At 36.8% G+C, this 20,528-nt stretch overlaps 1 protein-coding gene and 1 pseudogene across 1 annotated transcript; both read left to right on the top strand.

The window, feature by feature from the left end:
- The first annotated feature begins 3,926 nt into the window (after positions 1-3,926).
- DEFB128 (defensin beta 128) lies at positions 3,927-5,851 on the top strand. Its single transcript, XM_041732381.1, has 2 exons — positions 3,927-3,975; positions 5,616-5,851. Exons 1-2 carry the CDS (start codon positions 3,927-3,929, stop codon positions 5,849-5,851), a joined length of 285 nt encoding a protein of 94 aa, XP_041588315.1.
- A 5,140-nt stretch (positions 5,852-10,991) lies between these two features.
- LOC121477850 lies at positions 10,992-14,750 on the top strand (annotated as a pseudogene).
- Positions 14,751-20,528: the final 5,778 nt, after the last annotated feature.

The following is a 20,528-nucleotide window of genomic DNA, read 5'->3' as shown; positions in this document are numbered from 1 at the left end:
TCATTACTAACATATGATATTTTTCTTTTATCTTGTATTCCTCTGACCTGACAATTTTCATCAATGAAAGACTGGAAGGATCAGGCAGACATGGGTAGGCTTACACACAGATATACACCTTACCTGGAGAAAATCTTCATTTTGGCATGTTATAGAATGCTGCATCAAATCCGCAGGTGGTATCTCTTCTATTTTAGATCTACCTTTCATAGTATTATTTAAATATCAAAAAATAACAAAACCAAATAAAACTTCAGATTCATTTTGATTTTATAAAATGATCTGAAACACTCTGCAGCAAGATGATAAAACCATGACATCGTTTACTTCAAATACTTTAATCTTTTAGTTGCTCTGGGGGAAAAAGGAGGACAATAGTTAAATGGCATATTTAAAGCTACTTAAAGCACTTACATCTTTAGTATTTAAGCAAATACAGTTTATGAGCCAATACTAATTATCACATGAGACATTTGTATACTTTTTGTGTAGTGTTTTACAATTATTGTCCAAACACACACGTAAAAGGTCCAAATGTACATTTCATAAAATATGACACATTCCTAGTGTACTTAGGTCTCAAGAGTACAGTGGAATGAGAAGGAACAGTAATATACAGCGAATTGCAACCTCAGTTGGGTCCCTCAGTATTATCTTAGTAAATTTATTTTGTGAGACAGTTTATAAATTAAAAGCAGATTTTCTTAAAATGAATATTATACTTCTAAATTTATATCAATCTTCTGCAAGAGATGCATACATGTTTTGTTTCTATGATATTGTTTGCCCATTTTCATTTGTCATTTTGTTATTGATTTTTAAACATTCCTTATATGTTATGGATATTAATCCTTTTATGGTATATCATACAGTGATGAATTTTATTCTACTCTGATTATCTTTCTCTTATACCCCCTTGAAACTTCTCCTGCATATATTTTGTTATGAAGATGTTATACGTTTTATGTAGTCAAATCTCTCACTCTTATGATTTTTAATAATTCTCTTCTGTCCTCATTATTAGCTTTATTTCCTTTGAGGTCATTTATCCTTATTGTTAATTTAATTTCTTCTTTTATATTGTTTATTTTCCTGAAACTCTCTGGTGACATATATTTAGGCATAATGGTAGATTATTAAAGGTAGTTGAATGTAGTTTCTCTTTTTTGGGTCATGTCTGTTTTGCCAATAGGCATGTTTCTTGAATTGGATGGGTGAATGTAGACTTTGTATGTGTATTAGTATGTGTGTGCTCAGGGAATGTTGACTAGCAACTTTATTTTAAACTGAGTGACTGAAAAGCAAGCAAGCTTACTTTGTTTCATCTTACTTCTTATACAGTTGTCAAATTACTTTTGGAGTGAAATATATAGAAGGCTAAACACTAGAATATTAACAGTGGTAAGATTATGGGTGGTCTATTTTCTTTTTGCTTACCTATGTGTCTAATTTTTCTAGCATGAAATGTTAATTCAACTTCCTCACATCCCTAAACAAAGGACAACAAAAGAATCTTGCTTGACTCCTCCAGACTTTATAAGAGGGAATTAGTCTTCCTATTTCTTGCCTGGATTCAGCTTATTCAACAGTTTGAGAAGATAACATCTTAAGTAGAATTCAGAGAATATTTCTAAGAAATGAAGCACATTTAAAGATCACTGCTAAAAACCAATTTGTACAACTATGCGTCACAGTGGGAGGTGCAGTAACAAATGTTGATGGGTGATTTTTTTTTTTTAATGACCATGACTAAAGTGCAGCATTTAATTCTTCACCCCAGCCTACTCAAGGGGAAGTCTATTACTTAGCCACAAAGGGCTTTGAAAATGAGGAGACTGTGTGCTTCTTATGCCCCACAAAGATTGCAGAAAGTCTCTCTGATATTAAGGACTTGACAAACAGGCTTAGGAATCTATTAAAGCAGACAAATAATATTACTTCCTGGATGTAACAATGTCACCTGTGGAAATCAGAAATATGAATTCTCTAAACATAGGCTGCTGAGTGGTAAGTAGGATATAAGGAGGTGAGTGGGAGGAGGATGTCCAGCCAAACACATGACAATAAATTTTGTGATAAAAGCAACATCTTATATTTGGATATTTTGTCTTTGTCTCCCAAAGATTGACCCAAAGGAGGCAATTGAAGAGGCAGGTTAGCACAATGGCTAAGGCCTTTGTTTTTATGCAGATGTGGGTTGATCCTAGCTCATTCCTTACTAGCTATATGACATTGGGCATATTACCAATTCCCTAAGTTGTAGTTTTCCTTTTTGAAAGAGGTATTAGCTTCGTACTTCAAAATGTTCTTGTAAGGCTTGAAGTAAGTAATGTGTACAAAATGTGTTTGTCATCTAGTAGGTGCATGTAAGAGATCATGGAGCTGAGCCCAAATGAGATACTGGCAGGGCTAGTGCAAATCTGGTGGGGCTATTGATCGATTCTCAGTCCATATCTTGACATATCAGTAGCATTTGACACTTCCTCCTCCTTGACAAATTTAATTCACTCTAGTTATTGACAAACATAATAAGCTATACACAAAACATTAGTAACCCTAGCCCTAACCTGAACCCTATGTTCTGATACAAGTTTAATCGTCATCAACAAATATTTATTCAGCCCTCACACGTTCCAAAATTCTTCCAGGTACTGTCTCAGAAACATACTTGGGTGGGCCCTAATTACTGTAACTTCAAAGTTCTGGTGTCCAGAAATTGTAAAACATAGTAAACAGAATTCTTTAGGAAATGTCTTAATTAACTTTATTACTGCCTTGGAGTATTTTATGGAATAATAATTTATTTGGTACTTTACAATCATTCATTATATAATTACATACTGAAGATGTAGTGTGAGTTTTGTACTGTGCATTAAGGACTCCAAATTGAGTGAAGCCAGTGGCCTCCCTTTGAGGGACTCATAGATTATTACAGATGAACAAATAATTGGAACATGACATATTGTGACTGCCAACAAAAATATGGACAAGATACAGTGTTGGTACAAAGAAGGGTGTTTTTAGCTCTATTTAGTTGGGTCAAGTGAAACTTTCATAGATATGGAGATGATTGAACTTAATTTTGAAGGAAAATTAGGAGTTCAACAGGGCAAATTTGTTGGACAGGTTGGCAAAGCATGATAAAAATTTGAAAAATGATTTAAATTTGCAAAGAAACAGGTTATGGAAGTAACAAGTTGGGTTAAGGTACCTACACTAATTTGGCAGAAACGTAAGTGGTTCTGTAAAATGCCTAAGAGAGGTGAGCAGGGACCAGTTCATAATGAGTTGGACACTGTGCTAAAGAAATGATCTTTTGAAAGACTTCATTTGTAGAATTGAGCTGTACTGGGGAAGACTTTATGGGAGACTTTGAAATAATATCAATTTACCTAGCCAAACCTAAAAACTATCTTACTCCCAGATGACTTTCCGGAAATTTCATACATTAAAAAATTATTATTGGATATGTAGGTCTGCCTTGATTAGTTCATGATTTAATTAATCTTCCAAATGGGTAACTTTTGTGAGTAAAAGGTGGTGTTAGCTTGATGGGACATTGAAACAAGAGGAATAAACTAGGACTGACTCACACAAACCAGAACACATGACCAACCAGTCTTGATCCAATTAGGCTGATGGCCCAAGTGGAGAAATCAATATTCCTCCTTTCTGGGAGCTCTCATCCTGAATAAAGAAGAGTAGGTGTGATGTGATGGAACATTCTGTGATTGTAAACTCCATATATGGGAATGAAGGTGGGGTGGACTTGGATTTACTGTCCATCCATGTGGGTTAAAATGAGAACTCAGAATGCTCATAGCACGGAAAACTCGTGTCTCATCTTGAAAAACTCTGTGATTTCTATCAAGAGATCACTGGATAAGGAAATTGTGCTGCCTATTTCTCTTGGGAAATCTGTAAGCATGAAGCTGTTTCTGGTTCTCATTATTCTTCAATTTGAGGTACCAACAGGTAACTTGTCCAAATGTACCATGAAATCCTAGGAGCTACTATTGTCTGTAGGAGTGGGACCAGGGCCTTCAAGATTGTCGGTATCTTGCCAATATCTTCAAAAGTACCCACTCTCCTTGAGTCTGTATCTTAGAAGAAAGCATTTGGGGAGGTAAGAGGTAAGAAGACATCAGGGCTGTACTCTCAGAAGTCCTCTCCAAAGGTAGGCATGAACCATCATCTAGAATTATCTTTATAAGTTAAACATAGTTTTCACTCAGGAACCTCACCATCTGTTTTTCTATTCAAACTCATTTTCAGCCTTTACAAGTAACAAGAACAGCACAATCTTTGGAAACATGTAGATGCGAGGGTAAAATCTATCTTGATCACTGGTTAATTGTATGAACTGAACTAATCATTCCCTTTTTAAGGAGAGAATCCTTAAAAAGACTCCCTACTCAGTGTGGAGCCCAATATGGGGCTCCAGCCTAGGACCTTGAGATCACGACCTGAACTGAAACCAAGAGTTGGATGCTCACTTGAGTGAGCCATCCAGGCATCCCTAATCATTCACTTAAAAAAAAAGATTTTATTTATTTATTCATGAGAGACACACAGAGAGAGGCAGAGACATAGGCAGAGGGAAAGAGTGGGAGCCTGATGTGGGACTTGATCCCAAGATCCTGAGCCAAAGGCAGATGCTCAACCACTGAGCAACCCAGGGGCTCCCTTAATTATTCCCTTTCAATCTGTTTTCTCATCTGTCAATTGAGTATAATGACCCAATTTCATGATTGAATTTCATGAGAGGAAATGTCTTTGTTTTCCCTTTTTGTTTCATGAGCTTGTCCAAATTTGTGTATGGGGACACATAAAGAATTGGAAACAGGTGATTTAGGACTTCAATGCAATACTCCGAATAGGTGACAGTTTGGATCTCTAAGGAGATGGGTACATACAGAGTTGAGCTTGATCCCTGGGTGACATATTTATGTGAGATGTAAAGGAGAGAGAGAGAGAAAGAAAGAGAAAGAGAGGAGCCAGGAGGAGCATGGTCAGGAAGACCTAGAAACTGAATAAGGGAAGTTCTCAGCAATATTTATTGCTGAGACCCATGAGGTCTTGGCAAAGGGAGATTCTGCTGTTCATATCAGTGAGTGTGAAACAATTTCTGTCTTAACTTAAAAAGTCCTGTCTCTGATACACTTTTAAAAGGTACCTTGGCTCTGAATAATGCCATGGTGACAAGTTGGTACTCTTTGGGGACACTGGACTAGGGTAAGGCTGAGGGAGTGCTGACTTAAGAGCATGGAATACAGAGTCAGATTTGCCAGAGTCCAGGGGCAAGACATAGTTTTGGTTGATAACCATGAATTGATCTCTCTTTGTTTTTGTCATGTAAGTTATAATGTTCTCAGACCCATGTAAGTTATAATGTTCTCAGACCCATTTTGTGGTGCCATCCAAAAATTGGCTAGGAGCCTGGGGTTCTGATATCCTTAATTTGGGATGATTTTCAAAGAGGAGGCTCTTAGTTTCTTCTTATCAGCATAAGATTCACTTTGGAATCACAGAAGGCTAAAGCTTTTGGGAAGCATATACTACTTCTATTCTGCCTCAGAAACTAATCTGTGTTCAATGTTGTTTTCTGTGCACAGATACAGCACGACCCAGAAAATGCTTTAGTAATATAGCAGGCTACTGCCGGAAGAAATGTGAAATGGGGGAAATATATGAAATGGCATGTCTAAATGGAAAATTATGTTGTGTTAATGAAGACAAAAACAAAAAACACCAAAAAGCCCCAGAGTCAACTCTCCCTTTACCACAGCCTAAGGGGAAGATAGACTATGTCATTTTACCCACCATCACACTTCTCACAATCCAACTATAAATCAAGCACTTGCTTCACTGGTCTCCACTCTTCCTAAATCAAAAGTGCCACCTCCTTCAACAGCCTGGAACAAGGGATTCATCTACTTCTGTAAACTTGATTCTCCACATAATAAAATTTTATGCTTTTCTCTGGATTTATTAATGTATTCACTCATTTTTAAACACTTTAACCATAAATGAATAGTTATCATGTTCCAGGCATTATACTGGTAGGATAATATACTGGTAAGATGGGTGATACAGAGATGAAATGAACATGTTGGTAGAGGTGGAAGTTAGCCCCTCCATTTTCTATGCAGTTTTGTAGCATTTCAAGTATAACTCTTCTTATAAATGAAGTTTCTTGTGTCTAAGCAGATCTGAATGTCTCAGCTTTGTATGTGTAGGGTGAATAAGGGTTTTGCTAATAACCAAGAATTCATTAGAAGAAGGCAAGATATTGGAACATTTTCATAACATTATTGGCCAGTTCTAATGGGCAGTGATGACACCTAGTAATAATTCCAGTACAGGTTTCCCCTGCTATCCAAAAGTAGAGTGATTCTATGAGAACTTCCATAGGCCAAAATGGTGTAAAGAAGCAATTGCCATTAACTTATATGGAAAACTGTTTGAGTATTCCAGACCCAAAAAATAACTTCTCAGGCTTTTCTGATACCTTAGGATAGATCCTGCTAAGGGATGTGCAAAATAAATCCGGATAAAGCATAGATGCTCATAGACACAGTTCAAAGCTATGACAACTTTGTGCTGAGATGCTGATTGTAGGTCCTGGGGAAGGAGCTTGGTGAGGCCACTCTCACTGCTCAGGATGCCTACTGCCTCTGTAATGGTTTGCTGCAAAACAAACTGAGTCACTCATGTTTTGTCACCCTCTTTGATTTTTCTCACTTATTTTCCCCTATAATCCCTTTCACTATTTTTTATATTCCCCGTATGAGAGACTCCTAACTCTGGGAAATGAACAAGGGGTGGTGGAAGGGGAGGTGGGTGGGGGGATGGGGTGACTGGGTGACGGGCACTGAGGGAGTCACCTGATGGGATGAGCACTGGGTGTTATACTATATGTTGGCAAATTGAACTCCAATAAAAAATATACATAAAAAATAAACATTGGGTGCTATTTTTGTTTTTTCCTTTTTAAAAAAGATTTTATTTACTTATTCATGAAAAATACACAGAGAGAGGCAGAGACCTAGGCAGAGGGAGAAGGAGGCTTCCTGCGGGGAGCCAGATGGGAGACTAGATCCCAGGAACCCAGGATCATGTTCAACCACTGAGCCACCAAGGTGTCCCTGCTTTTTGCCCATTTTATGCATCCCTGGGTGGCGCAGCGGTTTGGCGCCTGCCTTTGGCCCAGGGCGCGATCCTGGAGACCCGGGATCGAATCCCACGTCGGGCTCCCGGTGCATGGAGCCTGCTTCTCCCTCTGCCTGTGTCTCTGCTTCTCTCTCTCTCACTGTGTGCCTATCATAAATAAATAAAAAATTTAAAAAAAAAAAAATGTCTGCAAAAGACAATATAATATCTTTTTCATATTTCCCATTAGTGAAAACAGGTACAATGTAGGTCTTTTGTAAAAGTGAAGTGCTGTAACTGCAAACTATAAAAAAGCAGAGATTATCTGTACATCATTTGAAACTTATTTAATGTATGCTCCATTTCCTTTTTTTTTTAGCAGCAAACGGAACATTAAGTTGACACAAGTTTTAGGCAATATTACTCTTAGAACCTTTGAAAACATTACATATTCAATAATTTGCTTGTTAATAGTGTGAAATTTACAAGCTTTCAGTTGCAAGGTGAATGAAGTCTGAGGATCTAATGTGAAATGCAGTGACCATAGTTGAGAACACTGTATTGTATAATTGAAATGTGCTAGGACAGTAGAACTTAAATGTTTTCACACACAAAAAGGCCCTAAAACAAAACCAAAACCACCAGCTAAGTATGGGAGGTGATGCATATGTCAATTAACTAGATGGGGCGGGAGTGCTTTCATGACATATGCATATATCAAAGCACCATGATGTACCCGCTAAATATCTTACAATTTGTAAGTCAATTATACTTCAATAAAACTGAAAATAAATAAATAAAAATATTGTGAAATTTAAAGCCCTATAAATGAGAGAGACATCTAAAAAATTTTTTTATTTTTAAAGATTTTATTTATTCATGAGAGGCACACACAGAGAGAGAGAGAGGCAGAGGCAGAGGGAGAAGCAGGCTCCATGCAGGGAGCCTGATGTGGGACTTGATCCCAAGACTCCAGGATCACACCCTGGGCTGAAGGCGGCACTAAACCACTGAGCCACCCAGGGTTCCCAAGAGAGACATATTTTAAGAAGCTCCTCACGAGCTAGATAAAATCTTGTAAAGTCATGATGCTCTCCAGATGAATAGAACAGAGCATTTTGTGGTGCCATCCACTGATGTTACTTGGTTAAGGTATAGGTCATAAATAACTTTTGTGGAGCTAAAATTGGCTCATCTGAGTTGAAGAAATCAGTGAGCCTTATTCCTCCATGTGTAGCGCACCATCTCGTTTTTCTGGGAGGACAGAGAGACAAATATTTAGATGGATTTGTTAACATTTTAAGAGGCTATAAAGACCTTCTTTTTAGTAGTTGTGGCTTTTGAGAATCCTGGAAAAGTATATAGGAAATAAGGACCAGACTAAATTGTAGAGTTAGAAATTACTTTGTTGATGATTTCACCATGGAAAACTAATGTATGACTATTTCACTCTAATTCTCAGTGGAGTTTTTCAAGAAGCCCACATTAGAAAGCCCTTTCTTTATTGCAGCACTTCATAAGCTCCTCTTTTTCAGTCTTCCATCACTATGGATCACCAGGGGCATTTTAAAGGAATGCCCATTTTGTCACTATGATATGAAGATAGGTCTTGCCCATTGTCTTTAATCTATATGTGTCCTCTACTCTGTAGGAGTCCATTGATGAATTAGGTACAAGAATCTATTTGGCTTAGTTAGTATCAGAACAACCAGTGAAGTGTTGCCTGACTCAGGAAAGAGAAGTATAATGAAATAAACATAAATCAAGCCTTAGATTCTGCTTTGAATGGGCAGAACTAATCTTTGCTTTAACTTTTCCCTATTATCCTTTTTGTATCCACTTCATACTCATAGGAGAGTGTATGTGGTCAGTATTGATAGGCACATGTATTTTTGTCCATTTTATTTTTATATAGGAAGTTAAATTGAAATCCTATATTTTTATTATGTACCTTTTTGGCAGAGGCAGTATTATTGGTACCTTACCTTATTTTTCTTGGATCTGTTTTAGAACATTCTCCAAAATCTTATTCATAGAACATTTGAAAATTGCCAGAATGTTCCAGATACATTTTTTTTTCAATTAAATCCTAGGAGCTGGGACCACCCATCTCTTTGGGGGTCTTGGATAATGCTCATGAAAGGTGCCAGAGATATTAGTCATTTCTTATCTGTACTCACACCTTTTTAGAAAATTTGCTCAGCTTTTCTTTGGGAATCTATTTCAATGGGCCCCAGCAAGATGGAAAGAGAGTAGAGGGCCAGAAAATCTTATTTTGGCTATAAGTAATTGGGACCAGGGTGGATGGGACCAGATGTATAAGTAGAGATTGAACTTCTTTGGATTTCCAAGTTGAGTCCCCATGTACTGATGAATAGGAAAAGATGGAAAAAAGAGAGAAAGAGTGAGAAAAGGGTGGCAAGAGGGAGGGAGAGAGGGGGAGGGAGAGAGAGGGAGAGAGATTTCTAGTTACTAGTTCTAGTCCCTTAGGCCTCATGTAATTACTAACATTTCTTATAATAGGTCCTCCTTTTCTGAAGTTGGTTTGAGTGGGCATGTTTCCTATGATCTCATATCTAAGACATGAAAATTGTAGGTAGGGCAAGTTTTTAGGCACAGAATTACAAATAGAGGGTTTGCTCATTTGTAATAATTAGGAAAGACTAGGATAATGACAGTGACAGAAATTCAGATCCACTTCAACAACTAGTTTTATTTATTTTAAAAAAGATTTTATTTAATTTATTTAAGAGAGACAGTGAGAGTGAGAGAGTGCACAAACAGGGGAAGGGGTAGAGGAAGAGGGAGAAGCAGACTCCCTGCTAAGCAGGGAGCCTGATGGGGGCTCAATCCCAGGACCCCAAGATAACAGTCTGAGCTGAAGGCAGACACTTAACCAACTGAGCCACCCAGGCTCCCCAACAACTAGTTTTAGAGATACTCAAGTACTGAAGGGAAGCCATGTTCAAAGCAACTTTAGATGATATTTTGTATTCATAGATAAGTTCTAATTTGGCTTCAGTTACTGAATGGTCCTTGGGAATATGAGATACTCATTACCCTTGTTTGGTGTTTTCCAAAATAGCCAATAAATATTATTAGAAAACACAAACTAGTGGAAAATAATTATAGGGGATAATAATTAAATTATCATTAAATAACCCCTCCCAAATAGTGCATGTCAGAAAAGTATGAAAAGCCCAGATACCATTAAAAAATATTTCCTGAGTCCAAGAATCAGGTCACGTAAGACTTAGGCACATGTAAAATCCCTATATTATGTGAAATGGAAGCACAGAAATGATAGGAGAGCTATTTTTAAGCATTTTTTTTTGGTATCTTTCAACCTGGTAAAAGTTGGAAGGTAATTATCTGTAACTTCTACAAATTAAAATGAATTACAATGCATAGAGAAAGTAAAATACAGTTAACCAGTTTGAAGTAGTAAAATATAATTTAGTAATGTATCTGTATTCTTTGGTTAAGAATAGTGGCATGACAAGCATTGCCATGCTGAGAAATCTCCCTCTTTCCCCCAAAAAGCATATTTTAAGTAACATGCAACTACTGACTTGCAGACACACAGAATATCACTCAGTGTGCACAAAACCTATCTTTATTTTTAAAAGTTAATAAGTGTATGCAGTGAATATTGGACATTACCCAAATTAAAAACTTTGGAGATTCAAAGGGCACCATGAAGAAAGTCTAAAGGTAATCCACAAAATGGAAGAACATTTCTGCAAATCATATATCTGATAAGGGACTTGTATCTAGAGTATTTAAAGAACTAGTGCAAGTCAATAATGAAAAGCTGACCAGTTGAAAAAGGACAGAAAATGGTCCTCATCTTTATGTACGTTAGGCCAGCAGGTAGTGCTGGGAAGTCAATACATTGCAGTCTGCTGTTACCATTAGTGATTGTGGCTCTGTGGACTGGGACCTTAAAGATAGCCACAATGGATTAAAATGGTGATAATAAAAAAAATGGCTGCTCTGGAGGCCAAAACTGTCATCAAATTGAATATGATTTTGGTGACTTCAATTTGCCACCTGACAAAATTGTAAAGGCACAGATCAAACTAGACGAGGGTTGGTTACCTTTAAAGATCTGTGTTCATCAGGGATATTGGCCTATAATTCTCCTTTTTGGTGGGGTCTTTGTCTGGTTTTGGAATTAAGGTGATGCCTTATAGAATGAGTTTGGAAGTACTCCATCTCTTTCTATCTTTCCAAACAGCTTTAGTAGAATAGGTATGATTTCTTCTTTAAACGTTTGATAGAATTCCCTGGGAAGCCATCTGGCCCTGGACTCTTGTATCTTGGGAGGTTTTTGATGACTGCTTCAATTTCCTCCCTGGTTATCGGCCTGTTCAGATTTTCTATTTCTTCCTGTTCCAGGTTCGGTAGTTTGTGGTTTTCCAGAAATGTGTCCATTTCTTCTAGATTGCCTAATTTATTGGCATATAGCTGCTCATAATAAGTTTTTAAAATCATTTGTATTTCCTTGGTATTGGTGGTGATCTCTCCTCTCTCATTCATGATTTTATTAATTTGAGTCTGTTCTCTTTTGTTTTTAATAAGGCTGGCTAATGGTTTATCTATCTTAATTCTTTTTTTAAAAAATTTTTATTTATTTATGATAGTCACAGAGAGAGAGAGAGAGAGAGAGAGAGAGGCAGAGACACAGGCAGAGGGAGAAGCAGGCTCCATGCACTGGGAGCCCAACTTGGGATTCGATCCCGGGTCTCCAGGATCACGCCCTGGGCCAAAGGCAGGCGCCAAACCACTGCGCCACCCAGGGATCCCTATCTTATTAATTCTTTCAGAGAACCAACTCCTGGTTTTGTTGATCTGTTCCACAGTTCTTCTGGTCTCTATTTCATTGAGTTCTGCTTAGATATTTATTAACTCTTTTCTTCTGCTGGGTGAACATTTTATTTGCTGTTCTTTCTCCAGTTCCTTTAGGTGCAAGGTTAGCTTTTATATTTGTGTTCTTTCCAGTTTTTTGAGGGACGCTTGTATTTCGATGTATTTCCCTTTCAGGACTGCTTTTGCTGTATCCCAAAGATTTTGAATGGTTGTATCTTCATTCTCATTAGTTTCCATGAATCTTTTTAATTCTTCTCTAATTTCCTGGTTAACCCTTTAATCTTTTAGCAGATGGTCTTTTAACCTCCATGTGTTTGAATTTCTTCCAAATTTCTTCTTGTGATTGAGTTCTAGTTTCAAAGCATTATGGTCTGAAAATATGCAGGGGATAATCTCAATCTTTGGTATCGGTTAAGACCTGATTTGTGACCCAGTATGTGGTCTGTTCTGGAGAAAGTTCCATGTGCGCTTGAGAAGAATGTGTATTCAGTTGCATTCAGATGCAAAGTTCAGTAAATATCTGTGAAATCCATCTGGTCCAGTGTATCATTTAAAGCTCTTGTTTCTTTGGAGATGTTGTGTTGAGAAGATCTGTCATTTTCAGAAAGCGCCATGTTGAAGTCTCCCAGTACAAGTGTATTATTATCAAGTATGTCTTAACTTTGGTTATTAATTGATTGATACACTTGGCAGCTCCCCATTAAGGGCATAAATATTCATGATTGTTAGGTCCTCTTGTTGGATAGATCCTTTAAGTATGATATAGTGTCCCTCTTCATCTCTTACTACAGTCTGGGATAAACTTTAATTTATCTGATATGAGGATGACTACCCCTGCTTTCTTTTGAGGACCATTTGAATGGTAAATGGTTCTCCAACCTTTTATTTTCAGGCTGTAGGTGTCCTAAGGTCTAAAATGAGTCTCTTGTAGACAGCAAATAGATGGGTCTTGCTTTTTTATCCAGTCTGAAACCCTCCGTCTTTTGTTGGGACCATTAAGCCCATTCACATTCAGAGTTACTATCGAAAGATATGAATTTAGTGTCATCATAATGCCTATTCAGTCCCTGTTTTTGTGGATTGTTTCCTTGGACTTCCTCTTTCTTTTACAGAGTCCCCCTTAATATTTCTTGCAGAACTGGTTTGGTGGTCACATATTCTTTCAGTTTCTGCCTATCTTGGAAGCTCTTTATCTCTCCTTCTATTTGGTTACCTTTAAAGATAATGATAAAATTTATCTAACCATCTAACCATGTAACTTTAATGTATAGCAGAAGCATTGATCAAATCAAAGGTAAGACTCAAAGAAATAAATGAAGCTAAACTAAGATCAGATCTCCAAGAAAACCTCACCCTGAAGTGACTGATGAGTATAAAAATGGTGTAAAAAAAATCTGTTTTTATTAAAAACTTCCAAATGGATTCAACACTCACTGATATAAAAGAATGGTAAGAGATAAAGGTCAAATACTAAATATTCATATAGAAAGAACATTGCTTAGAGTATTTAAGGGATCAATATATGCTATATTTGTTAGTGTTGAGTCTAAGAGGTTTGTCGAGACCCCTGGCCAGAAGACAGGGACCTGATGATATTTTTCAAGGAGGAATACTTCAGAAGGAGAAGAAACAGAAGCAGAAGAAGAGAAAGGGATGTCTGGGCGGCTGGGTCGGTGAGGCATCTGTGTTTGGTTCTGGATGTGATCTCAGGGTCCTCGGATTGAGCCTGCATTGGGCTCCCTACTCAGTGGCAAATCTGCTTCTCCTTCTCCTTCTCCCTCTGTGATCTCTCTTGCTCTTGCTCTCTCTCAAATACGTAAATAAAATCTTTTAAAAAAAAAAGAAGAGGAAAAAGAAGGGGGAAGGAGAGGATGAGGAAGATGTGGAGGAGATGGAGGAGAAAGAAGAGGAAAAGAGGAATAAGAAAGAAGGCAAAATGAAATGGAGGCTAAATGATATGCTAAACAAGAACAAGAAGAAAAACAAAAGTTAGCAGAAAATGCTGAAATGGATGTCCTAGCAGAAAAGATTGGATGCTTGGCTGGAATTTTCAGGGAACTTAGATGGTCAGACCTGTAGAGAAGATCTGCACGTCTTTCTCTTAAATCATGGTGAAATAAAATGGATAGACTGTTAGAGGAATAAAAGAGGGAGTAATCCTATTTATTTATTTATTTTAAAATATTTTACTTATTTACTCATGAGAGACACAGAAAGAGAGAGAGGCAGAGACACACAGGCAGAGGGAGAAGCAGGCTCCATGCAGGGAGCCCAACGTGGGACCTGATCCTGGAACTTCAGGATCACGCCCTGAGCCAAAGGCAGATGCTTAACCACTGAGCCACGCAGGCATCCTAGAGTAATCCTATTTAATTAAAGAGTGAAGAAAGCAAATAATGGTAACTTAAAGGAACAAAGAAGTGACCTGGGAAGTACAAAAGGAAGTCATGGAACAAGAAGCATTTTAAAAAGTAAATCAACAGGAATCCCTAAACAAATGGAAGTCTAAAGGTCTCAGATTTAAAGGAAAAATAAAGGGAAGTAAAGCTGCCTAGGATGGGTAAAGGAAAAGTTCAGTTTCAGGGCAAGAAAGTGAAATGTGATTGTGATTATAAAGGTGATAAAAATGGTGCAGCTGGACATGGAAAAAGAAAAAGAGAAGAAACAGACAAGGAGAACCTGCATTGAAACAACAGAAAACAGAAAATGGTGCTGGAGACAAGTAGTTTAGGGAACAAATTGTATATTCATTTTAATTAGATTTTAAGTTGCTGTTGTCTTTGGAGGCTTCTAAAAAGGAAACTGAATTAGGTTCCCTTCAGTGTCACTTTTTTTTTTTTTTTTTAGTGATTAGGGCTTTTATGTAAGCAACACACAAACTGACTTGATGAGGTATTAATTGAAGTTTGACTTTGACTCTGGTTCCTGACTTTGAATATCTTATTCTCAGGAACTGTAGACCTTGCCCAACTGATCCTTTTTGCCAAAGCCAGTAGCAGCTGCGATGCTCCCTGCTCCCTCCACTGTCTTTTGTGCTACTGCTGTCACCCCTGTCACCACGGCCTCACCAACATAAGTAAGAAAGGAAGACTTTTTTTTGTTGTTTAATGTGTCTTTTTGTTGTTGTTGTTATCCAAATGAAGATTTTATTTTATTTATTTAATTAGAAAAATATTTTATTTATTTTAGACAGAGAGCACAAGCAGGGGGAGCAGCAGAGGGAGAGGGAGAAGCAGGCTCCTCAAGGAGCCAGGAGCTCCATGTGGGGCTTGATCCTAGTACCCCGGGATCCTGACCTGAACCAAAGGCAGATACTTAACAGACTGAGTGACCCAGGTGCCCCCAGATGAAGATTTTTTTAAAAATGTTCGGTTCTATTTGTGTTATTTTAGATGATTCAAGTATCAAAAGAAAGATTCTTTCACTAAATTGCTTTTATAATATGAGAATGTATTAGTACAAAGTAATAAAATATATATACTGTATGAAAAGCAAAAAAAAAAAATGGACAAAAGATCTGATAGATATTTCTCCAAAGATATGCAAATGACCAGTAAACAAATGAAATGAAATGTACAAAATCACTAGTTACCAGATTTATGCAAGTCAAAACCATAATGATATACCACTTCGTACTCACTAGAATAGTCAGAGTCAGAAAGGCAGATAATAGCAAGTTTTAGCATGGATGTAGAGAACTTGGAACCTGCATATCCTGCTGGTGGGGATGTAAAATGGTGCAGCCATATTGGAAAACAATCTGACAGTTCCTCAGATGTTAAACATAGATTTACTATATGGTCTGACAATTGCACTTCTAGTTATATATGCAAGAGAAATGAAAACATACCATCACACAAATACTTGTACACAAATGTTCATAACACTATTATTGATAATAAGTCACCCAGGTCACATGCCTGCACCCTAGGAGCAACTTTGGAATGCACAGACTCATTCCTTCAACCCAAGTAAGAATCATATTGAATAAAGTGCTCAGAATCCAATAACCTGGCAGTTGTCCATTACATTTTTGAGATAAGAATTCAGGAGCAGAGAACCTCTTCGTTTTTGTGGTTGGAACTAGAGTAGATTTTCAGGGACAGAAACAGAGTAATTGACCTAGGCTTAAAGATAACACTAGAAAGGGTACAAGTGTACTGTGAAGAGACACTGCATTACAACCTGCAGTGCTTGCTTTTTCGAGGAAAACAAGGGAGGCACTGCTGTTAGGTTACAAGTTCAAGGGGAAAAAATCGATATTTTTCTTAGGGCAATATCTCAGCTTCAGAGCCATCTAAACCCTGATCATACTACATTCCCAGGCATAGAGAAGACAGTCTCCTTTTCCTCTAAGAGAGAATTTAAGTGATGGTGAATTGGGGCATAAAACTGTAGCAAGGTCAGTGGGCTTGGGTGACTGTATTGAAGGAAGCAGGATCAGCACCATCTACAGTCACTTAAATGAAGATTTATTTATTATTTCAATATTATTTCAAATTATTATTATTTATTTCAACAGACTTATTGTGTACATCGAATGTAGGATCCTGCTGTCAGCTTGATGTTATTGTCAGGATCACTGAACTTCTTATCAACTCTATGTGTCACAACTGTTAAAACTGTTAAAACCACTCGTTCAGGGATCCCTGGGTGGCGCAGTGGTTTGGCGCCTGCCTTTGGCCCAGGGCGCGATCCTGGAGACCCGGGATCGAATCCCACGTCAGGCTCCCGGTGTATGGAGCCTGCTTCTCCCTCTGCCTGTGTCTCTGCCTCTCTTTCTCTCTCTGTGACTATCATAAATAAATAAAAATTAAAAAAAAAAAACCACTCGTTCAATCCATGGCTTCCAGAATTCATTTAAGGGACTTAAATCAGCAGCTGGTGTTGTGATAATGAGACAACGCAAGGACACATACTATCCTTCAGGAAATGACATTACTGTCACTCAGTTTCTTTTTTTTTTCTTTTTAAAAGATTTTATTTATTTATTCATGAGAGAGAGAGAGAGAGAGAGAGAGAAGCAGAGACACAGGCAGAGGGAGAAGCAGGCTCCATGCAGGGAGCCTGATGTGGGACTTGATCCCACGACTCCAGGATCATGCGTCCTGAGCCAAAGGCAGATGCTTAACCACTGAGCCACTCAGGCATCCCTGTCACTCAGTTTCTTATGTCACTGTGGGATGTAACTAGGGAGTCATCTTCATTTCCACTACATCTAATGAATAATCAATTACTATAAATTATTATTATTATTTTAAAAATTGTACTTACTTATTCATGAAAGACACACAGAGAGAGGCAGAGACATAGGCAGAGAGAGAAGCAGGCTCCCTGTGGGAAGCCCAATGTGGAACTCAGTCCTAGAACTCTGGGATCATGCCCTGAGTCAAAGGCAGATGCTCAACCACTGAGCCACCCAGGAGTCCCTCTTTAAAATAATTTTTATGATTTCCTTTGAATATATACCTAAAAGTGGGATTGCTAGATCCTATCGTAGTTCTTTTTAAATTTGTTTCATTTTATTTTATTATTTTTATTATTATAAAAATTTTATTATTTTTATAATAATAAAAATAATATATATTTTATCAAGTTTATTCACTTATTTTTTAATTCGAATGTAGTTGACACATAATGTTACATTAGTTTCAAGTGTTCAACTTAGTGATCCATCAAGTTTATACATTATACTATGTTCATCACAAGTGTTGCTACCATCTGTCCCTATTTTTAATTTTTTGAGGAACCTTCCGTAGTAGTAGCCTTCTACACTGTTTTCCATAGTGGCTATGCCAATTTGCCTCTCTACCAACAGTTACACAAGGGTTTCCTTTTTAACCATATCTTTGCTAGCACCTGATATCTCTTATCTTTTTGATGATAGCCATTCTAACAGGTGCAAAATGATATCTCATCATAGTTTTGCTTTGTATTTCCTGATGATTAGTGATGTTTAGCACCTTTTCTTGTACATGCTGGCCATTTGCATGTCCTTGGAAAAATGTGCATCCAGGGGCATCTTGGTGGCTGAGTGGTTGAGTGTCTGCCTTTGGCTCAGGGTGTGATCCTGGGATCCAGGATCAAGTCCTGCATCTGGCTTCTTGTGGGGATCTTGCTTCTCCCTATGCCTATGTTTCTGCCTCCTCTGTCTTTCATGAGTAGATAAATAAAATCTTAAAAAAAAAAAAAAGAAAAATGTGCATCTAGGTATTTTGCACATTTTAAAATTGGGTTGTTTGAATTTCTCCTATTGAGTTGTATGATTTCCTTATATATTTTGGATATTAAACAATTAGGGGAATACAGGCATCATAACAATATGAATATGATCCAAAAACTGTTGAGTGTATTTGACCTTATGGTTTTTAAATGGGGCATTAGATATCGCTATTATCAGAGTTCAAGAAAAGACCATGAGTCCATCTGTCACAAGCAGATAAAAAAAATGACAAAACCACTAACCATTAAGAATGCAATACACATTACTTATTAAGGAGACAAGTAAACAGACACCTTTCATACCTAACTACAGAAAAAAAAATAACGAAGGACATTCAGACTCAGAAAGTCATTATAGAAGATAAAGCGTGATGGAATAGGTACATGTCAGAAGACTATCAGTAATTATACAAATTTTGATTTTAAGAATTTAAGAACTAGAGTATTGAATTCTCAAGTGTATTGATGGATCCCAATGTAGTTGGGATAATATAGTTTGAGCCAGTCTGTAATGAAATGAGCAAAACTAGAATAATGCAATGAGATTTTAAGAAATCTGAATGAATTTAGTTAAAAATCTGTCCTTTTCCCCTACTATGTCACATTTCTTGGTGGTAAAACTTCACTTTTGGAATGATGGTGACATTTAATGATAAATTAATAAATGATAGAGATAATTGGCAAACTTTTATAAGTCAAAAATATTTTTAAAAGTTTGCTGATCTAGGAAAGACAGGACTAGAAGAATCTTTTTTTTTTTTTTTTTTTTTTTTTTTTTTTTAGGACTAGAAGAATCTTAACAGAGGTCAATATAAATGAAAAGTAAATGCCAGTTTTAAGCCACACAAAAATCTCATGGCAAGGCAGAGGATCTTATTGAGAAAAACCATATGAGAGACAAGTATGTAAAAGTTTCTGTGTATGATATTTTTTGTTTGTTTTCAGGTTGTGTTGTTTGATTTGGTTTATATATCATCAAAGTAATCATACTGTATATGTACTTATAATTAATTGAGAAAATCACATGGTCCCCATTTGTCTCCATTGTCTTCATATCATTGAGATTGTATTCATCTAAGAAAAGTGAGAAGGTTCATAATGTGATAATGAATTACTATATGCCAAACATTTATGGGACGCTACTAGAGCTGAGTATAGAAGGAAATTTATAGCTTTAAAATACTCGTATTTGAAGTGAAGAAAGTCTTAAGACAGATAAGCATCACCTAAAGTTAGAAAAAGAAGAGCATATTAAAACCAACAAAATAGAAATAATACATTATACATCTAAAACAGTGAATTTTATATCATGTTAAATTGTTTGAAAAAAAAGTGGAAATAAAAACATTAATGAATAAAAGAAATGGAAACTAGACTAAAAATTAAAGAAAATTTGGTTTTTGTAAAGACTAATCAAAGGAATAAGTAAATAATGAGACTTACAAAGAAAAAAGATATAAATAAACAATGTCAGAAATGAAAAAGGAGACAGCACTACATATAGGCATTAAAAGGAATAGGAAGGGGCAGCCCTGGTGACGCAGCGGTTTAGCGCTGCCCGCAGCCCAGGGCACGAACCTGAAGACCCCGGATCGAGTCCTGTGTCGGGCTCCCTGCATGGAGCCCGCTTCTCCCTCTGCCTGTGTCTCTGCCTCTCTCTCTCTGAAAGAATAAATAAATCTTTAAAAAAAATAAGGGAAAAGGAAGATATTACAATTTCTTTGAGGCTGACACATTTAAAAACCTTAACAAAATGGGAGAAATGATAAAAGAAAAAAATATGAGTTGAATAAGAAAATTGCAATTGTCCTTTAACTTTTAAAGAAATCTAACCTATAATTTTAAACTTTCTATAAGAAGTTGAATCTCAGTTGATTCTATTAAACACTCAATGAAGAAATAACATGAGAAGCTCTTAGATAAATAGGACAAAAGGGAATATGACCAAATTGATTTTGCATTTAATTTTAAAAATTGAACTAAATTTTTCTTAAAGAATAGTTTTAGATTTATAGAAAAGTTACAAAGATAGTACAGAGAGATTCTGTATACTCCTCAACCAGTTTCCCCTATTGTTAACATCTTACACACTATGATGCATTGATAAAGGCACCTCCAAGTATATTGCTATTAACTAAACTCTACACTATTCCAACTTCATTAGTTTTTCCTTAATGTCCTTTTCCTGTTCAGGAGCCCATCACGGTTATCACATTACTTTTAGTTGTCATGTCTCCTTATCCTTCTCTGGTCTGTGACAGTTTCTCAGAAATTTCTTATTT

This window comes from Vulpes lagopus, chromosome 18 (assembly GCF_018345385.1).
Source record: "Vulpes lagopus strain Blue_001 chromosome 18, ASM1834538v1, whole genome shotgun sequence".
NCBI classification, from domain to species: domain Eukaryota; kingdom Metazoa; phylum Chordata; class Mammalia; order Carnivora; family Canidae; genus Vulpes; species Vulpes lagopus.
The sequence above is the reverse complement of the archived record's forward strand: the minus strand, read 5'-3'. Positions and strand labels throughout refer to the sequence as shown.